The 17,911-nt window shown below is 40.8% G+C and overlaps 1 protein-coding gene across 3 annotated transcripts in view; it reads left to right on the top strand.

The window, feature by feature from the left end:
* FRMPD2 (FERM and PDZ domain containing 2) overlaps positions 1-17,911 on the top strand; it is a 106,222-nt gene that overhangs the window by 53,187 nt on the left and 35,124 nt on the right. For all 3 annotated transcript variants that reach the window (XM_055425962.2, XM_088842084.1, XM_088842083.1), the window contains 2 exons: positions 4,670-4,855; positions 13,184-13,331. In XM_055425962.2, coding sequence (XP_055281937.2) covers positions 4,670-4,855; positions 13,184-13,331 — 334 coding nt within the window. The remainder of the gene's footprint in view (positions 1-4,669; positions 4,856-13,183; positions 13,332-17,911) is intronic.

Here is a 17,911-nt window from a genome sequence, read left to right as displayed (position 1 = left end):
TGATCCCCCAAATGAGTAGGACTTATTGGGCCAGGGTGGATATGGCAGGCCCTTTCTTCAACCTTGGATCTCACACAGTCAATATTCTGTGAGTAGGGGTAGGCCACATTTCTCATAGAGACATTTTTGATATCTGAAGTACAAACTTGAGTGTGAGCCAAAAGCAAAGTCTCTCATGTTTGTGGTTGCACAGAGCCTCCAATGAATGGCTTTTGCTCAGTTCACAACTTAACACCCGCAGTGGACCAGGCACTACAGGAAACAGAGACAGGAAGGACGAGCTTTCTGCCTCTGGGGAGTTCAAGTTTTGTAGAGAGGACAGAAGGGGACCCAGAGACTTGCAGCACTGTGATAGCTGATAGCTGCCCAATGAGAACAGAAACAGTACCAGTTACTCTACTTCAGGATGGGAGGGGCTGGCCGCTCTGCCTGTGCAGATAGAGCTGGGGGTGGGGGAGAGATGTGTGGGAGGAGGCCCCCTAGCATCCTCAGGGTGCTGTACCTGGTGGGGCTTCTAGAGCTGAGGAGCAGTTTCAAAAGGGAACTCCAGGGTTTTTATATTTCTTTTTACAATGTCTCCTGAGACAAAAATATTCTGTGTTTTCTGGCCTTTGATAGAGATAGTCTTTTGAAAGCAGAACTGCTGAGGTGAGGGCTATCTTTTTTTCGGTCAGTCACTTGGAACTTTCTGCCGCACCTAGTACAGTATAAACACTTGAGTGTTTCATTTGAGCAGCTCTGGCAGAAAGGCGCTCAATGTGTTCCCTAATCCAGCCTTTGTTCCGGTTCCTTGCTAAGTGAATGCAGCATTCCCTTGACAATAAACAAGTGAGGACTTCAAAGCCATGAGCACACATCTGGTGGAGAGAGGGTTCAGGACCACAGAGCCAGCAGAGAAGCCAAGGATTTGGGTCTGCAGGCCTCTGCACAGGCCCTGGCTTATTGTGCCTGGCTCATTGTGTCTCTTCTTCCTCTCATTGAAGGATGACCAGTAGTTGTAAAGGAAGCCACCAACTCAAGGAAAAATGTGGAAACATTTTTGGGGGGATATCTTTTTCAAACTATAGTAGTTGATTTACAATGCTCCATTAGTTTCAGGTATATACAGCAAAGTGATATATACATATATATATATAAATGGCAACCCACTCCAGTATCCTTGCTGGGATAATCCCATGGACAGAGAAGCCTGGTGGGCTACAGTCCGTGGGGTCGCAGAGAGTCAGACATGTCTCAGCGACTAACACACACACACACACATGCAAATAGGCTTCCCTGGTGCCTCAGACAGTAAAGAATCCGTCTGCAATGCAGGAGACCTGGGTTGGATCCTGGGATTACAAAGATCCTCTGGAAAAGGGCATGGGTATCACCCCTGTATACTAGCCTGGAGAATCTCATGGACAGAGAAGCCTGTAGGCTACAGTCCATAGGGTTGCAGAGTCAGACTCAACTGAGTGAATAACACATCCTCTTTTCGCTTCATTCTTCCCCATTGAGACAGTACAACCCATTTGTACATATTCATCCTTCGCTCTTCCGTCTGTGCATTCACATGTGTACATGATTTATGTTTAAAATTGGATTTATATTATATAGTTAGTTTTGTGGGCTGTTTTTAAATCCCATCTCACTAAAATTTTGAAACCTTCTTTTGAATCAACACATGAGGTACCCCAAATTTTTTCTCAGTATCCTGTTGTTTGGCACATAAATTATTTTAAATATGGGGCTATTTTAAACAACACTGAGATTCATATTTTTTTCTGTGTACGTCTTTAGCTGCATTTCTGCTTAATTTCTTAAGGATAGACTCTCATGAGTAGAATCACAGGGTCAAAGGTTAGAAACATTTTATACATTGTTGGCATATATTGCTGACAGTCTACATCACAGACATTTCTGTTCATTTCTTGTCCTTTCTTCCAGGTTGTAAATGTCCAGAGGGCCTTGGATCCCCAGAACTCAGCACAGAGACCAGTTACTCCAATAAACATTAACTGGATTATTTAATTATTGCTCCTTGTGGCTCCCTTTTCCATTATCAGATGACACATATTAGCCTATGCTTCACTGATGACTAATTCTGCTAGTTCATCAGATTTGGCGCAAGTCCAGTTTGGGTACCGCTGATGGCAAGATTCATACCTATATTAGCATATTAATCTCAGAACAACTTGTTCAAGGTTAACTCGGTGTTTTCCAAACTTCTTCAACCATGGAGCCATTTTTCCACATAACTAGGGATTGCCATATGCTGTTAAAATATTTTCTTTTTGTTGTTGAAGTCATACTGATTGTACCTTGCATTTTTTTCCCACTTAGCATTATAACCTATGCATTCCCCAGACAAATACAAATGCTTTGTAAATATCCTTTGTAAAGCTTGCCCAGTAATCCCTTTTAAGGTAGTACCTTTGTGTTTAGTTGCTCAGTCATTTGCAACTCTTTGAGACTCTATGGACTGTAGCCCACCAGGTTCCTCCATCCAAGGGATTTTCCGAGCAAGAATACTGGAGTGGGTTGCCATTTCCTTCTCCAGGGGATCTTCCAGACCCAGGGATCAAACCGGCATCTCTTGCATCTCCTGCACTGCAGGCAGATTCTTTACCTCTGAGCCACTGGCTTCCCTTACCTTTAGGTGATACCTTTTTAGGTAGTACCTTATAGGGGGTGGTTTAGTCATTAAATCGTGTCCGACTCTTGTGACCCCACGGACTGTAACTAGCTAGCCAGGCTCCTCTGCCTGTGGGATTCTCCAGGCAAGAATACTGGAGTGGGTTGCCATTTCCTTCTCCAAGTACTCTTTAAGGTGGTGTCTTTAGGAACATTTATTGCAAGGAACTAGTTTTTTCAACCCAACTCTGGAAGTCTGCACCAAACATCACTCTGATCAAAGGGTTTTGATCTTGGTCATTCGGTATATTTTCTTAGGACAGATTCCCAGAAGTGCAATGATAGGGTCAAAGGAGGGAAGGCCTAGGAACCTAAAGGTTTTCTACAAACGAGAGGCCGGTGAAAGAGATTGGATAGGGAAGTCTGTCCCAGGAAAGCCCCGTAGGGTCCTGCTCTGTTACAGAATGACACTGAACCATTTTAAGAATTTTGTGGCTCCAAGTACTTCAATATCATATCCCTTTCTATATATTTAAAAAATTAAAAATTAAAATAAATAGTAAACAATTTAAAAAATAAAAGAAAGTCTAATAGAGGCTATTCTATTGATGAATAGAATCTTCTATTGATGATGAATATTCAGTAGAATTCTATTCTATTGAATATTCTATTCTATTGATTCATCATCTATTTTAATGATGACTATTTTAGTGCTTTAATTGTTTTTTTTTTTTAGAAATATCACATCAAATTCTTTAAAAGAATTTACCCAATTGTTTTGGGTTGGCCCTGCTTTGTCATACTTTAAGTACGTGCTTAGCCAGGCCATTGGATATTTCAGCACTGATATCCAATAAATACTGTTTCAGATGATGATGATGACAATGATGATGATGGTGACAGTGACAGGGTCTTCCCAAAGTTTAAAGAAACAGCGAGATTCAGGTCCAGAAATGTGATCAAGATCATGTAAACAGCTGTAGGTTTTGTAGGCATTGTGACCTGTCTGAACAGATTACTTATCAGTACAGGAAGGAAAGACAGAAAAGAGCCTGAGAAAGGAGCTCTCCAAAGCCATAATTTGTCCTCATTTTTGTGACCCAACCTGAGGATGAGAGAGATTGGGCAGGATTTTGTCCCCTCTGCTCTGGGGTAGAGATGAGCACCAGATCTCACCACTGAAACCCTTTTGAGAGAGTTTCAAATGTGTGGAGAACACATCCACACATTTTGAGCCCACCTGCTTTGAGCCTGGGCGCATCAATCTTCTAGTAAGAACTGGAGTCTATCAGGTGAAGATGAAGATGGCAGAGACCAGACAGAGATGTGATTACCATTCAGACATAAAAACAAAAATATTTGTATTAGGTTTACGCGCCAGTCTCTGAAGATTTTGGTTAGCCTGATGCAGTTCCCGGCTCTGACTGACCCTCAGGTCCCTGACAAAATTCTGTCTCCTAAACCAGTAAATTGAAGACAGATCTTGGGCTGTGGGGACCCCACCAAATCACTGCCACATGGTGAGAAATGCCAGTGATTGCTCATTTTTTCTTCAGGATGTTACCTTGTTTTAATAGTGCTGCTGATCATTTGGAAGGCTGCTTTCTGTGCCTGGGCCTCAGTTTTTCTATCTGTAAAATGAAAGGGTTGTATCAGATAGTACTGCAGTAGACTTTAGAAAAAGAAATCCCTGTGAGATGATTCAGAAGAGTCTGAATTCTACAGCCTTGTTCAGAATATTATTATTTTCTGGTATCACTTTCATAATTAATATCAGTGTTCCAAGTGTCTCAAGGTACTTCATTAGGGAAGGATTCCTTCATTCTATTAATAAAATATAACAACACTATCATATTAGAGCTGCAGACAAATGCTGTAGTAAGGAGATATGTTTAGTTCAGTGTTTCCGAAACTTATTTGGGAATCTTACTCTTTTTTTCAGAACATCTGATAAGGTTTGTTTTTTTTTTTTTCTCCTCATGGAATGGTTTGAAATCCATTATTTTAGACCAATGTGCCTGTCTCTTCTTAATTGGCCTTGTTCTCATTCTAGGTCACTCAGCAGCTCCCAGAATATGGTGTGCTGGTATACCAAGTTCTCCCAGAGAAGGCAAGGCCAGAAGGGGAAATGGCCTTGGGGATCTGTGCCAAGGGTGTCATAATATACGAAGTGAGAAACAACAGCAGAATTGCAACTTTACGCTTTCAGTGGAGAGAAATTGAAAAGATTTTGGCTTATGTGAGTGTCACTCAATTGAAATGACTCAGGCCTTGTTTTCCTTTGATCTGTTACCCTTTTAAAGGAACAATAGGTCAGGTGATCCTCTCCTAAGAAAATAAGCTCACAGCCTGTCGGCTAACCTGTACTTCATTGACTATGGCATATTTGGAAGAAGTCTATCAGGGGATCTGAGAGTCCCCTGGAGGCCATTTCTTCTGGCCATCTCTCACCCAATCCCCATGGGCAGCCATTGGCCTAAAGGACTACACTTTCCCTCTGGGTGAAGTTCTTTTAGTTTGGGGAATCTATTGATTTTGAGGGCAAGGATGGGAGTGGCAGATGGGAAAGGAGAGTTTGAAGTAGGTACAATGGAGTCTGAGTGCTTTTGAAACATTTTCCTTGTATTTTAATTTTCCCCTTGCACACATAGTGTGGAGGCATCTGGCCTGTCTCCCATGGACTACAGATGTGAAAACATTTGTCAGTCATTAAAAAAAAATTACAGTAACAACACACCTATTAAATGTACAGTTTTTGAAATAACATTTGAATATCATTTATTTGAATTTAGTTACAATTAATTTTCATACTGTTCATGGGGTTCTCAAGGCAAGAATACTGAAGTGGTTTGCCCTTCTCTTCTCCAGTGGACCATGTTTTGTCAGAATTCTCCTCCATGACCTGTCTGTCTTGGGTGGCCCTATGCAGCATGGCTAACAGTTTCATTGAGCTAGACAAGGCTGTGGTCCATGTGATAGTTGGGTTAGTTTTCTGTGATTGTGGTTTTCATTCTGTCCACCCTCTGATGGAGAAGGATAAGAGGCTTATGGAAACTTCCTGATGGGAAAGACTGATTGAGGGAGAAACTGGGTCTTGTTCTGATGGGCAGGGCCATAAGCTGGAATCAAGATTGCTGGGAGAAATATCAATAACCTCAGATATGCAGATGACACTACCCTTATGGCAGAAAGTGAAGAGGAATTCAAAAGCCTCTTGATGAAAGTGAAAGAGGAGAGTGAAAAGGTTGGCTTGAAGCTCAACATTCAGAAAACGAAGTTCATGACATCTGGTCCCATCACTTCATGGGAAATAGATGGGGAAATAGTGGAAACAGTGTCAGACTTTATTTTTTGGGGCTCCAAAATCACTGCAGATGCTGACTGCAGCCAGGAAATGAAAAGACGCTTACTCCTTGGAAGGAAAGTTATGGCCAACCTAGATAGCATATTAAAAAGCAGAGACATTACATTGCCAACCAAGGTCCGTCTAGTCAAGGCTATGGTTTTTCCAGTGGTCATGTATGGATGTGAGAGTTGGACTGTGAAGAAAGCTGATTGCCGCAGAATTGATGCTTTTGAACTGTGGTGCTGGAGAAGACTCTTGAGAGTCCCTTGGACTGCAAGGAGATCCAACCAGTCCATTCTAAAGGAGATCAATTCTGGGTGTTCATTGGAAGGACTGATGCTAAAGCTGAAATTCCAATACTTTGGCCACCTCATGTGATGAGTTGACTCACTGGAAAAGAGTCTGATGCTGGGAGGGATTGGGGGCGGGAGGAGAAGGGGATGACAGAGAATGAGATGGCTGGATGGCATCACTGACTCAATGGACATGAGTTTGAGTGAACTCCGGGAGTTGGTGATGGACAGGGAGGCCTGGCGTGCTGTGATTCATGGGGCCGCAAAGAGTCGGACACGACTGAGCGACTGAACTGAACTGAACTGAAATTCAGTAAATCTGTAATCCAATTTTCTTTGATGGGCAGGGCTGTGTTCCCTCCCTGTTGCTTGACCTGAGGCCAAACTATGGTGGAGGTGATGATGATAGTGGCGACCACCTTCAAAAGATCCTATGAATGCATTGCTGCGCTCAGTGCCTCCTCATGCAGCCTGAAGCAGGTGACCCCGAAGTGCAGCTTCTGGTGACCCTGAAGCAGGCCACTGCCGACCCACCCCTCCACCGGAGACTCTTGGACACTCATGGGCATGTCTGAGTTAGTTTCTTGTGGGGTCACTGCTCCTTTCTCCTGGGTCCTGGTGTATACAAGGTTTTGTTTGTGCCCTCCAAGAGTCTGTTTTCCCAGTCATGTGTAAGTTCTGGTGGTTCTATGGTGGGGTTAATGGTGACCTCCTCCAAGAGGGCTTACGCCATACCCAGATCTGCTGCACCCAGAGCCACTGCAGCAGGCCACTGCTGACCTGTACATCCACAGGTCAGTTTTCATTCCAATCCCAAAGAAAGGCAATGCCAAAGAATGTTTAAACTACTGCACAATTGCACTCATTTCACACACTTGTAAAGTAATGCTCAAAATTCTCCAAGCCAGGCTTCAACAGGACGTGAACCATGAACTTCCAGATGTTCAAGGTGGATTTAGAAAAGGCAGAGGAACCAGAGATCAAATTGCCAACCTGTGCTAGATCATCAAAAAATCAAGAGAGTACCAGAAAAACATCTACTTTTGCTTTATTGACTATGTCAAATTCTTTGTGTGGATCACAACGAACTGTGGAAAATTCTTAAAGAGATGGGAATACCAGACCACCTGACCTGCCTCTTGAGAAACCTGTATGCAGGTCAGGAAGCAACAGATAAAACTGGACATGGAACAACAGACTGGTTCCAAATAGGAAAAAGAGTACGTCAAGGCTGTATATTGTCACCCTGCTTATTTAACTTATATGCAGAATACATCATGAGGAACACTGGGCTGGAAGAAGCACAAGCTGGAATAAAGATTGCTGGGAGAAATATCAATAACCTCAGATATGCAGATGACACCACCTTTATGGCAGAAAGCAAAGAAGAACTAAAGAGCTTCTTGATGAAAGTGAAAGAGGAGAGTGAAAAAGTTGGCTTAAAACTCAACATTCAGAAAATGAAGATCATGGCATCTGGTCCCATCAGTTCATGGCAAATAGATAGGGAAACAGTGGAAACAGTGGCAGACTTTATTTCTTGGGCTCCAAAATAACTGAAGATGGTGACTGCAGCCATCAAATTAAAACACCCTTGCTCCTTGGAAGGAAAGTTAAGACCAACCTAGACAGGATATTTAAAAGCAGAGACATTACTTTGCCAACAAAGGTCCATCTAGTCAAAGCTATGGTTTTACCATTAGTCACATATGGATATGAGAATTGGACTATAAAGAAATCTGAGCACCGAAGAACTGATGATTTTGAACTGTGGTGTTGGAGAAGACTCTTGAGAGTCCCTTGGACTGCAAGGAGATCCAGCCAGTCCATCCTAAAGGAAATCAGTCCTGACTATTCATTGGAAGGACTGATGCTAAAGCTGAAACTCCACTACTTTGGCCACCTGATGTGAAGAACTGACTCATTTGAAAAGATCGTGATGTTGGGAAAGATTGAAGGTGGGAGGAAAAGGGAACGACAGAGGATGAGATGGTTGGATGGCATCGTCGACAGGATGGACATGAGTTTGAGTAGGCTCTGGTAGTTGGTGATGGACAGGGAAGCCTGATGTGCTACAGTCCATGGGGTCGTAAAGAGTTGGACATGACTAAGCAACTGAACTGAACTGAACAATAAATTTGGCATCAAAAACATTTTATGTGTCCCCATAGCAGAGAATGGTCCAGTAGCTAATAACCTCTCCTGTCCTCTGAGTCCATGTCCCATACCTTCACAATGATTTCATCATAAAACATGAAGTTCTTTGACATGTGGCTCATTGTCGGTTTTTTTTCTACTGAATTTTCTCTTGTGGTTTTCAAATTTTTCCTACTAACAAGATTTTTTTTTTTCATTTTCTGATTCTTTGATTCTCATTTTCATTATCATTATCTTATGTTAGAGTTTCCTAAGCTGAACACAATTGGTTTTGTTTTCTCAGTGTTTTTTGTTTTTCTCCTATCTCAGCTGTTGAAGTTGGCATTGTTAAAGTGTGATTCTCAATAGAATTTCATAATAAAGTATTATTTTTACTTAGGAAACAAGCTTACATTTAAAAATAAATAAGAATTGAGCATAATTTTATTAAAGTGGCTTTTATGATATCAGAAAACTGACTTTTTCCCAAATATTTTTGACTTTATCTAAAAAAAAGTAATTGATATGTATAGTTGTGGACTTTTCAGAAATTTAATGACTCAAATTACTTGATTTCAATTGAAAGATTATTTAGAGAAATTTAATTACTGAATAAGGGATTCCTTGGTGGCTCAGATGGTAAAGAATCTGCCTGCAATGCAGGAGACCAGGTTTTGATCCCTGGGTGGGGAAGATCCTCTGAAGAAGGAATGGTTACCCATTCCAGTATTCTTTCCTGGAGAATTCCATGGACAGAGGAGACTGGCAGGCCACATTGGGGTCATGATTATTGAATATTCAATACTGTTATTACTTCTTATTTTCTCTATCTCATATTTGATTGTTCAAAATTCTCAATTCTCAGTGTAATTTCTTTTAAAACATTTGTAGAAGTACAGACAATATATCAAGTAATTTTGGAAAAACAGAATTTTTGAAGCCATAAATGTAACAGCCCCCTTAAGTATTTTATATTTAAGTTGGTTTAACTTTTACAGATATTTATTTTCCCCATGACCACAAACAATTTCTTGTTTAAAGCTGGAAAGTTATCTGGTTCACAAAACAAACTTAGCTTAAAAACACAAAGTCACTAATTAGGATTTCCATATTTTGATGACCAGTCTCTTCCTCAACATAAATATCCTTTTTTATGGAAAAGTCATCATGGGAAGTAACATCACCAGCTGCTTGCCACAAACCCAGCATCTTACACAGAAAATGACTTGAACTCTTCATGCTACAACTTAGGAAGCCAGTTTCAAATTTGCTTAATTACTAGAGGAAGCCAGAATGCTTCAGACAATTGCTAACATTTGTTTTGTCAACCTGAAGAGAGATAGCCAAGGAAATAGAAAAAAATAATGCCATTTTTACAATGAATATGATTTGTAGGTACATTGGCAGCCCGCCTGTGACAGAGACTTCGATTCAGAAGATTATTCAATCACGAAAGCATTCATTGTGAAATGATGAACCTACCTGTGCTAATAACTGTTCTAGGATATTAACAGTAGTTAAAAATGTCTGGAGAGAAATGCATGAAGCCTGGGAGGATACAGCATTTGTAGGGCTCTCTTAAAATAAACAAGGTTTTAAAGTGACTGCTCATGTAGAATGAGAAAATAAATTACCACAACTCTTGAATTTTAAAAGATCAACTACTGCAAAATCCCAAAAGTAAAAGTGTTAATATTCTTATTAATGAATTTCCGGATAAACTCTGTAATTCTTTTTTTTTCCTCTTTCAACGTTTTGGTGGCATACACTCTGTACTTTTCCATAGGATGATACTTTTGTAATATCTTTTTTTTTTTTTTTTCCTAGAGAGAAGAGAAGTCTAGCATATCTGATTGAAAGTTGTTTTTATTGTTGATGAGATCCATAAAACATGCAACTTTGTGACAGAGACATTCTTGCTCTTTGAAGCACCACTGTAGGTTTCTAGGCTACCAACACAGGAAAATCAAATAAATTCCATATTGCGTGATTCCCATCAAAAACAGTAAAAGAAAAAAATGTGCACTGTATTGATAAGGCTGTATATGTACAATTACAAAATACATTCCTGATAGGGTAAAAATTCCACTTAATTAGATGTTTTTGAGAATTAAATTACAGGTTTTCATTTCTGATGATTGAAAATGTTTCCTACAGACTGGCCTCTGGCTCTGCATTTCAAATCTTATTCCCCTCTGGCACTGACACCACATACTTCTGAGGCTGGATATTGTAGGGCATAGTCAATTTTACATGACTACTGGGCCTATGTCTTTATGCTGAGATTTTGGGTGAGTTGGTACAAGAGAAGGAGTATTCTGGGATGGCTGGCAATAAACTGTTGCAGAAGAGACTGCAAATCACATAAATAAATCCCATTAACTCTACATTGAAAGCAACCCCATTCATTTCAGCTTCTCCTTAGTGGGGTCTGCTTCTCCATCATGCAGTGTTACTTCTGGTGAGAAAAATAAAACTGAGTGCCAGTGGAAAGAAGAGTCAGTGATTTTAATTGACTGTGGTGAAAGCATCTGTCTTTCTACATTTTATAAAAACACATGAAGCTGTTGCTGGGTCCCTTCCAGGAAATGGCCTTCCCAAGTAGGGGTCTGGAGTTTCAGCTTCCTTAGCTGGGCACATCTGCCTCTGTCTGAGAGAATCCTATCCTGCAAAGACGTATCAAGCCAAACAAATAAATGAGCCTGCAAAGGAACAGAAGCAACAATAAAATTACTAGGGAAGAAATATTCGAAATGATAAAACATGCTTGAAACAAACATGATGTTACAGAAACACCAAGTATTTTTGTTCTGTAGCAACACAGATGTAAATACACTTTTTGAGTTTGTGCTGAAAACCCTGAGATTCAAGTTACACATCATCTTATTCTTAGAGCAGTTTGCTTGTGTGAAAGTTGGCTTGAAGATATGGATTTCCCATTAAATGATGCTATCAAAGTGGAAAAAAATATCTAACCACTACAGTCAAGACTGTTTTCAGCTTCATGCCAAGAAATGAGATGAAATTCTACTCTCTGGGGTGTGTAATACCTTAGGGCACTGGGGTCCCCAAGTACGAGAGTTTGGCAAGAGTTTATGGTCTGCAAGAAAGATGTGGTATATATGTGCGCATATGTGTGCATGTGTGAACAATTCTCTCTCTCTTTTTTAGATTTGTTAAAGAAGAGTTATTCAATTTTAAAAAATGACTTATCTAAGATTTTTAATACCTGAGTGAACTTAATATAAAATTGTCATGACTGTATCCTGAGAAGGCAATGGCAACCCACTCCAGTACTCTTGCCTGGAGAATCCCAGGGACAGAGGTGCCTGTTGGGCTGCCGTCTATGGGGTCGTACAGAGTCAGACACGACTGATGCGATTTAGCAGCAGCAGCAGCAGCATGACTGTATATAAGCATATCAATGCATACTGACAAAGTAAATGGAATCTAAGCAAATATTCAACTTTGGAAAAGTATGGATAAAATAATCAGCCAGTGGAGTTTAGACATCATAATTTGAATATTGAGGAAAAATTAGGAAAGATAGTTGGATAGCATCTATGAATGTTTGAGAAAACGCATTAAATAAAAAATACTAGATATAATTCAGTTGAATTCAAAATCCATTCACATTAGTATAGATTCAACATTAATTTGTTAAATAAAAGTAAAGGATATTTAGAGAATGCTTAAATTATCTGAAATTAGGTTAATGATAAAAAAAAGTTTTTTAAAGGGGAAGTAATGAACAGTTGTCGCCCTATGTTAATGTTTGATTGTGTGAATGGAGTTTTTTGGGAATGGCAACTATCACAAATTAAAAGAGATTAGCCTTAAAGAAGTTCAGGAGTTTCAGAGTGCCCTTTCAAGCATAAAACCTGTTTTTATAAAGTTATCTTTACAGGAGCAAGCTCAAAGTTCTTATGAAATATCTAGAATAGAGATTTTATTTGGAAGTTATATATAAATTTGTATTTAATATACTTTCTATTACTGTATATTTCATTGTTCTTATTAGAGTTATATGTTGCAAACATTTAAGGATCTTTTCCTGGAAGCTCCATATAGATAGCCCCATATAGATACTCCTCTCCAGTTTATCTCAGTGAGCAGTACAAAAATTATCCCTTTGTGCATGAGCCTTGAAGGTATAAATGTTGAAGTGTTTCTTGGTGATATAACCTCAGTTCCTGCTGCATTCTGAGGGGTCTCCGTCTGCTTCCTTATCGGTAGAATAAGGATAATGATGGGACTGCTCTCATTCTGTAGCTTCTGGGATGAAGTGAATTAAGACACAGAGAGGATTTAGAACAGAACCTGGCACATAACAGCATGAAAATATGAGATTATTGATGTGATTTTATCTTTTCTATAAACCTTCTAGCTGAGATTTTGCCTTCCACGTCTGAGAGTTTGGACAATGCAAGCTATAAGTATATTTAATGGCCTTTCCCAATGCACATGGAAATTATATTCACTTCTTGCTAAGGGCAATGCCTACTGAACTCATTTCATATTCTTTTCACCTAGCACAGTCCTTGGCAGACAGCAATTGCTCAGTAAAGAAACATTTGATTTATGAATGAAGGGGGAAAAAAAAGAGGGATTGTATTTAAACTAAGAAAAAATATTGGGCCATAGTCAGACAACATCTGCCATACCCTTCTGGATGCCTACTACATTGGTATCAAACTGACAGCTCCTGCATTTGGTTATTTTCTGGATAGTTGTGCTTCGATGGATGGGTGAGAATGATCAATACATTAAAGTCAGCGTCTGTTCCCCACAGCGAAAGAAGTTCATCATCACAAGCAGCATCACTGGGAAAAAGCACACATTTGTCACTGATTCAGTCAAGACCTGTAAATATTTGCTGGGCCTGTGCTGCGCCCAGCATGGGTTTAATGCTCAGATGAGCTCTCCTGGAGTTACAAGTGGTGAGTAGACACGACGTTCTCAATCTAAAGCTATTTGGATTTGAAGGGTGGGTGTATCATATTTACTGTTGAGCTCTCACCATTATTTCCTGTTCAGGGAGCAATATAATATAGTGGTTTCACCATTCATATTCCCAGAGTGGTCTCTGTGTGTGCATCACCTGGGAGCCAGCTAGGAATGCAGAATCTCAGGTGCTTAAATCAGAATCTGCACTTGTAAAAGAACCCAGGTGATCTGGATGCGGATGAACCCAGGCTTGGAATGTGGACCCTGGAGTCCAACAGACTCAGAGCTATGCCTTTTACTAGTTGCATGACGTTGAACACTCATTTGCCCTTTCTGGGCCTCGGTGTCCTCAATTGAGCAATTGTCCATCCAGCAGGTTTGTGCTGTGCTCCAACAGGCTAGGCCGTGCTGTTTCTCACTCATCTAGAATGAATGTCTGATGTTCATGGCTCCATGTGACTAGTAATGGCAGCCCCTGCTTGTGGGGGTTTTGCTTGTTGTTGTTCAGGCGCTCAGTCGTGTCCGACTCTTTGCGATCCCATAGACTGCAGCATGCCAAGGGGTTTTGTTTGGCACCAGTCAGTTCACTGGGGAGCTGCATCATTGGGTCCTGGCATCCTGGGGTTGGGGATCAACTAGGAAACAAAATTGTTGAGCATTCAGATGCAGAACCAAATTCAGAAAATAAAAGTGGCCTATTATTTTCAGCAAAACCAAATAAATATGTCTTTGAAGTCACAGAGTAGCATTTCTATGATGTTTCCTAGAAATAATGAATGTAAATTATGTCTTACCTGCTATTGCTGAGATAAAGTGTGAGACATCATCAGTATCTATTTTATTGCCTGATATCAATGAACATAAAATATTTATAAAGACTCCATGGGCTTACTAGCAAAATTAGTCCTTTTAAACCTGTTTTGCTCATAATACACTGTTTTCTCAAATTACAAATTCTACCATAATAGGAATTTTGGAGAATCTAATATTTGCATGGCCTCCATTTGCCATGCTCTTCCAGGCTCAGACAACCAAAATAAGTCTAATTCTCCAAGAATAAATTCAAGGACAGTCCGCTCCTTGAAGTCCTTGCTAGTTAAGTGGCTCTTTACTCCCCAGATGGAGCTGACTGCTCCTTCTTTTGTGCAGGCTCCATCTTCTCACATGTGATGTTCCGCCCCTTTTATCTGTGGATGTGTCTGCCACCAGTTTTCAGTGAGCTGGGAGTTCCCAGAGGGTAGGGAGAGGGTCCCTGCCTTTACTGTTCCAGCATGAAACAGAGGTGTATCAAGTGGGAGATGGTTAATATTAACACACGTTTTTTGAATGAATGGATGGATAATTGGTGTGGAAATACAACCATTTAATTAATTGTGCCTCTATTTTGATTTTATGTTTGCTTTTCAGTTTCCAATATCATAAATAATATTGCAACAAACATCAGTGGAAGACAAATTTTTTTGTATCTTGTATTATTTCTTTAAGCTAGATTTCATTTAAATTTGGTATACAAAGGCAGGGGCATTTTTAGGGCTTTTGCTGTTTTTCTGAGTGCCATTCCCATGCCCAGTATCACTGTGCCTATTTTATTGCATCTTTGAGGGAATAGATATTATCATGTTTATCTTTGTTCATTTACAGGGAGAAATGATTTCTTAGTGTTGTTTCACTTGACATTTCTTTGACTGTTGGGAAGTTGGACATTTTCCAAATGTTTCATAGTCATTCTTCTGTGAATAGTCTCAACAAGCATATTACTTTATAGTTATATTTGATTCCCTGGGGAGAGAGAAAAATCACAGTGCTTCTACAAGTGCATAAATTCAGGATTAAATCAGAGAGAATCTGTCAGCGTTGCAGAGGGGGACCACAGGCCTTTTCTCGTCCTTTCAGACAGATGGCCAAAAGCTTCAGGGGTACTTGTGGCCCTTCCACAAGCTCGTGGTTGTAAGACTCCACAGATCTGCGGTGACCAGCCTCCATCCTGCCCTGGTTCCCTTTTCTGTGTCCTCGTGGCTTCCTCTCTGGCACACCAATGCTCTCCCTCTTCTGCTGGGGACAGAACTCTGCTGCGAATTTAGGCCCTTGGTGATCTTACTCCTCTGCTACCTTCTGGAGCCTTCCTTTCTTAGGGCACATCCTCTTCTTCCCGTACCGCCAACCTCTATACATAGGGTTCTTTGAAACCCACAAAACCTTTTTGAGCTGAGTCCCTGTCACCACTTTCTCTACAGTGTTTCCCTGTGAGCATTAAATATCCACCATAATTAAGGCTAAGGTCACTGTCCCTTTAGACCTTGGCAATCAGAGGGGGCTGGACATGCTTCAGATGAATCTCCTGTGCTGTTTTTATCTCCGTGTCCTTGGTATATCCATTTTCTGGTATGGGCTATAAAGTCAGCTGAGTGAGATTTCTCTACCACCTACAAGCCTTGGGGACCTTGAGCAAATTGTTAACTCTCTCTTAGCCTCACTTTTCCTCATCTATAAAGTGGGTATAATAATATCTAACCCACAGGGTTCTTGTGAGGATTAAGTGAGACAGTACAGATAACACGCTTACCACTGTGCCTGGCATGTAGTAAGCACACAGGCTGGGTAGGCTGCTAGTGTGGATATTGCTGTCATTGCTGCTATATCATATTCAAATTGCGTTTAGTCTTCTTTTCTTCCTTGCTTGTTGTTCAGTCGCTAAGTCGTGTCTGACTCTTTTGCAACCCCATCTGTCCATGGGACTTCCCAGTCAAGAATACTGGAGTGGGTTGCCATTTCCTTCTCCATCTCCCTTGCCTACTGTACGTGAATGATGGTACTGAATGCCTCCTAGACACAGAATGCTCCCCCAAAATATTTTTTAAAGGCTATGTTGGGACTTCTCTGGCAGTCCAGATTCCTGCAGGTGGTGCAAGTTTGATCACTGGTCTGGGAATTAAGAACCCACATGCCATGTTGTGAGGCCAAAAAAAAAAAAAAAGCTACCTTTTTCAGTGGGTGCAGTACTAACAGTGAACCAGGCACCATTGTAGGTAAGGGGGATTGTCTACTAGAGGAAATAAATGCTCATTGAAGGCACCTCACTGTGCTTTAGATATGAGTGCAGACACACACTCACACACACAACTGGAGCCACACAAATGCCATGTGCTGAGCATTCTTTTCTTCTTAGTCATAACAGGGTCATACCATCTGTTGATAGAACATAGGCATCATTTTCTTTTTTCAAATTACAAACTGGGCTTTGTAACAGTTCAGTTCAGTTCAGTCACTCAGTCGTGTCCGACTCTTTGCGACCCCATGAATCAAAGCATGCCAGACCTCCTGGTCCATCACCAACTCCCGGAGTTCACTCAACCTCATGTCCATCGAGTCAGTGATGCCATCCAGCCATTTCATCCTCTGTCATCCCCTTCTCCTCCTGCTCCCTATCCCTCCCAGCATCAGAGTCTTTTCCAATGAGTCAATTCTTTGCATGAGGTGGTCAAAGTATTGGAGTTTCAGCTTTAGCATCAGTCCTTCCAATGAACACCTAGGGCTGATTTCCTTTAGGGTGGACTGGTTGGATCTCCTTGCAGTCCAAGGGACTCTCAAGAGTCTTCTCCAACACCACAGTTCAAAAGCATCAATTCTTCGGCGATCAGCTTTCTTCACAGTCCAACTCTCACATCCATACATGACCACGGGAAAAACCATAGCCTTGACTAGATGGACCTTGGTTGGCAAAGTAATGTCTCTGCTTTTTAATATGCTATCTAGGTTGGCCATAACTTTCCTTCCAAGGAGTAAGCATCTTTTAATTCCATGGCTGCAATCACCATCTGCAGTGATTTTGGAGCCCCAAAAAATAAAGTCTGACACTGTTTCCCCATCTATTTGCCATGAAGTGATGGGACCAGATGCCATGATCTTAGTTTTCTGAATGTTGAGCTTTAAGCTTCTTTTTAAACTTTTTTTTGGTGACTTTTTCACTCTCCTCTTTCACTTTTATCAAGAGGCTCTTTAGTTCCTCTTCACTTTCTGCCATAAGGGTGGTGTCATCTGTATATCTGAGGTTATTGATGTTTCTCCCAGCAATCTTGATTCCAGCTTGTGCTTCTTCCAGTCCAGCGTTCCTCATGATGTATTCTGCATATAAATTAAATAAGCAGGTTGACAATATACAGCCTTGACGTACTCTTTTTCCTATTTGGAACCAGTCTGTTGTTCCATGTCCAGTTCTGACTGTTGCTTCCTGACCTGCATACATGTTTCTCAAGAGGCAGGTCAGGTGGTCTGCTATTCCCATCTCTTTCAGAATGTTCCACAGTTTATTGTGATCCACACAGTCAAAGGCTTTGGCATAGTCAATGAAGCAGAAATAGATGTTTTTCTGGAACTCTCTTGCTTTTTTGATGATCCAGCGGATGCTGACAATTTGATCTCTGGTACCTCTGCCTTTTCCAAAACCACCTTGAACATCTGGAAGTTCACAGTTCACGTATTGCTAAAGCCTGGCTTGGAGAATTTTGAGCATGACTTTACCAGCATGTGAGATGAGTGCAATTGTGCAGTAGTTTGAGCATTCTTTGGCATTGCA

This window comes from Moschus berezovskii, chromosome 12 (genome assembly GCF_049115385.1).
Source record: "Moschus berezovskii isolate FMDL1 chromosome 12, NW_MosBer_1.0, whole genome shotgun sequence".
NCBI classification, from domain to species: domain Eukaryota; kingdom Metazoa; phylum Chordata; class Mammalia; order Artiodactyla; family Moschidae; genus Moschus; species Moschus berezovskii.
Note: the sequence above shows the minus strand (reverse complement) of the source record. Positions and strands in the feature narration are given on the sequence as shown.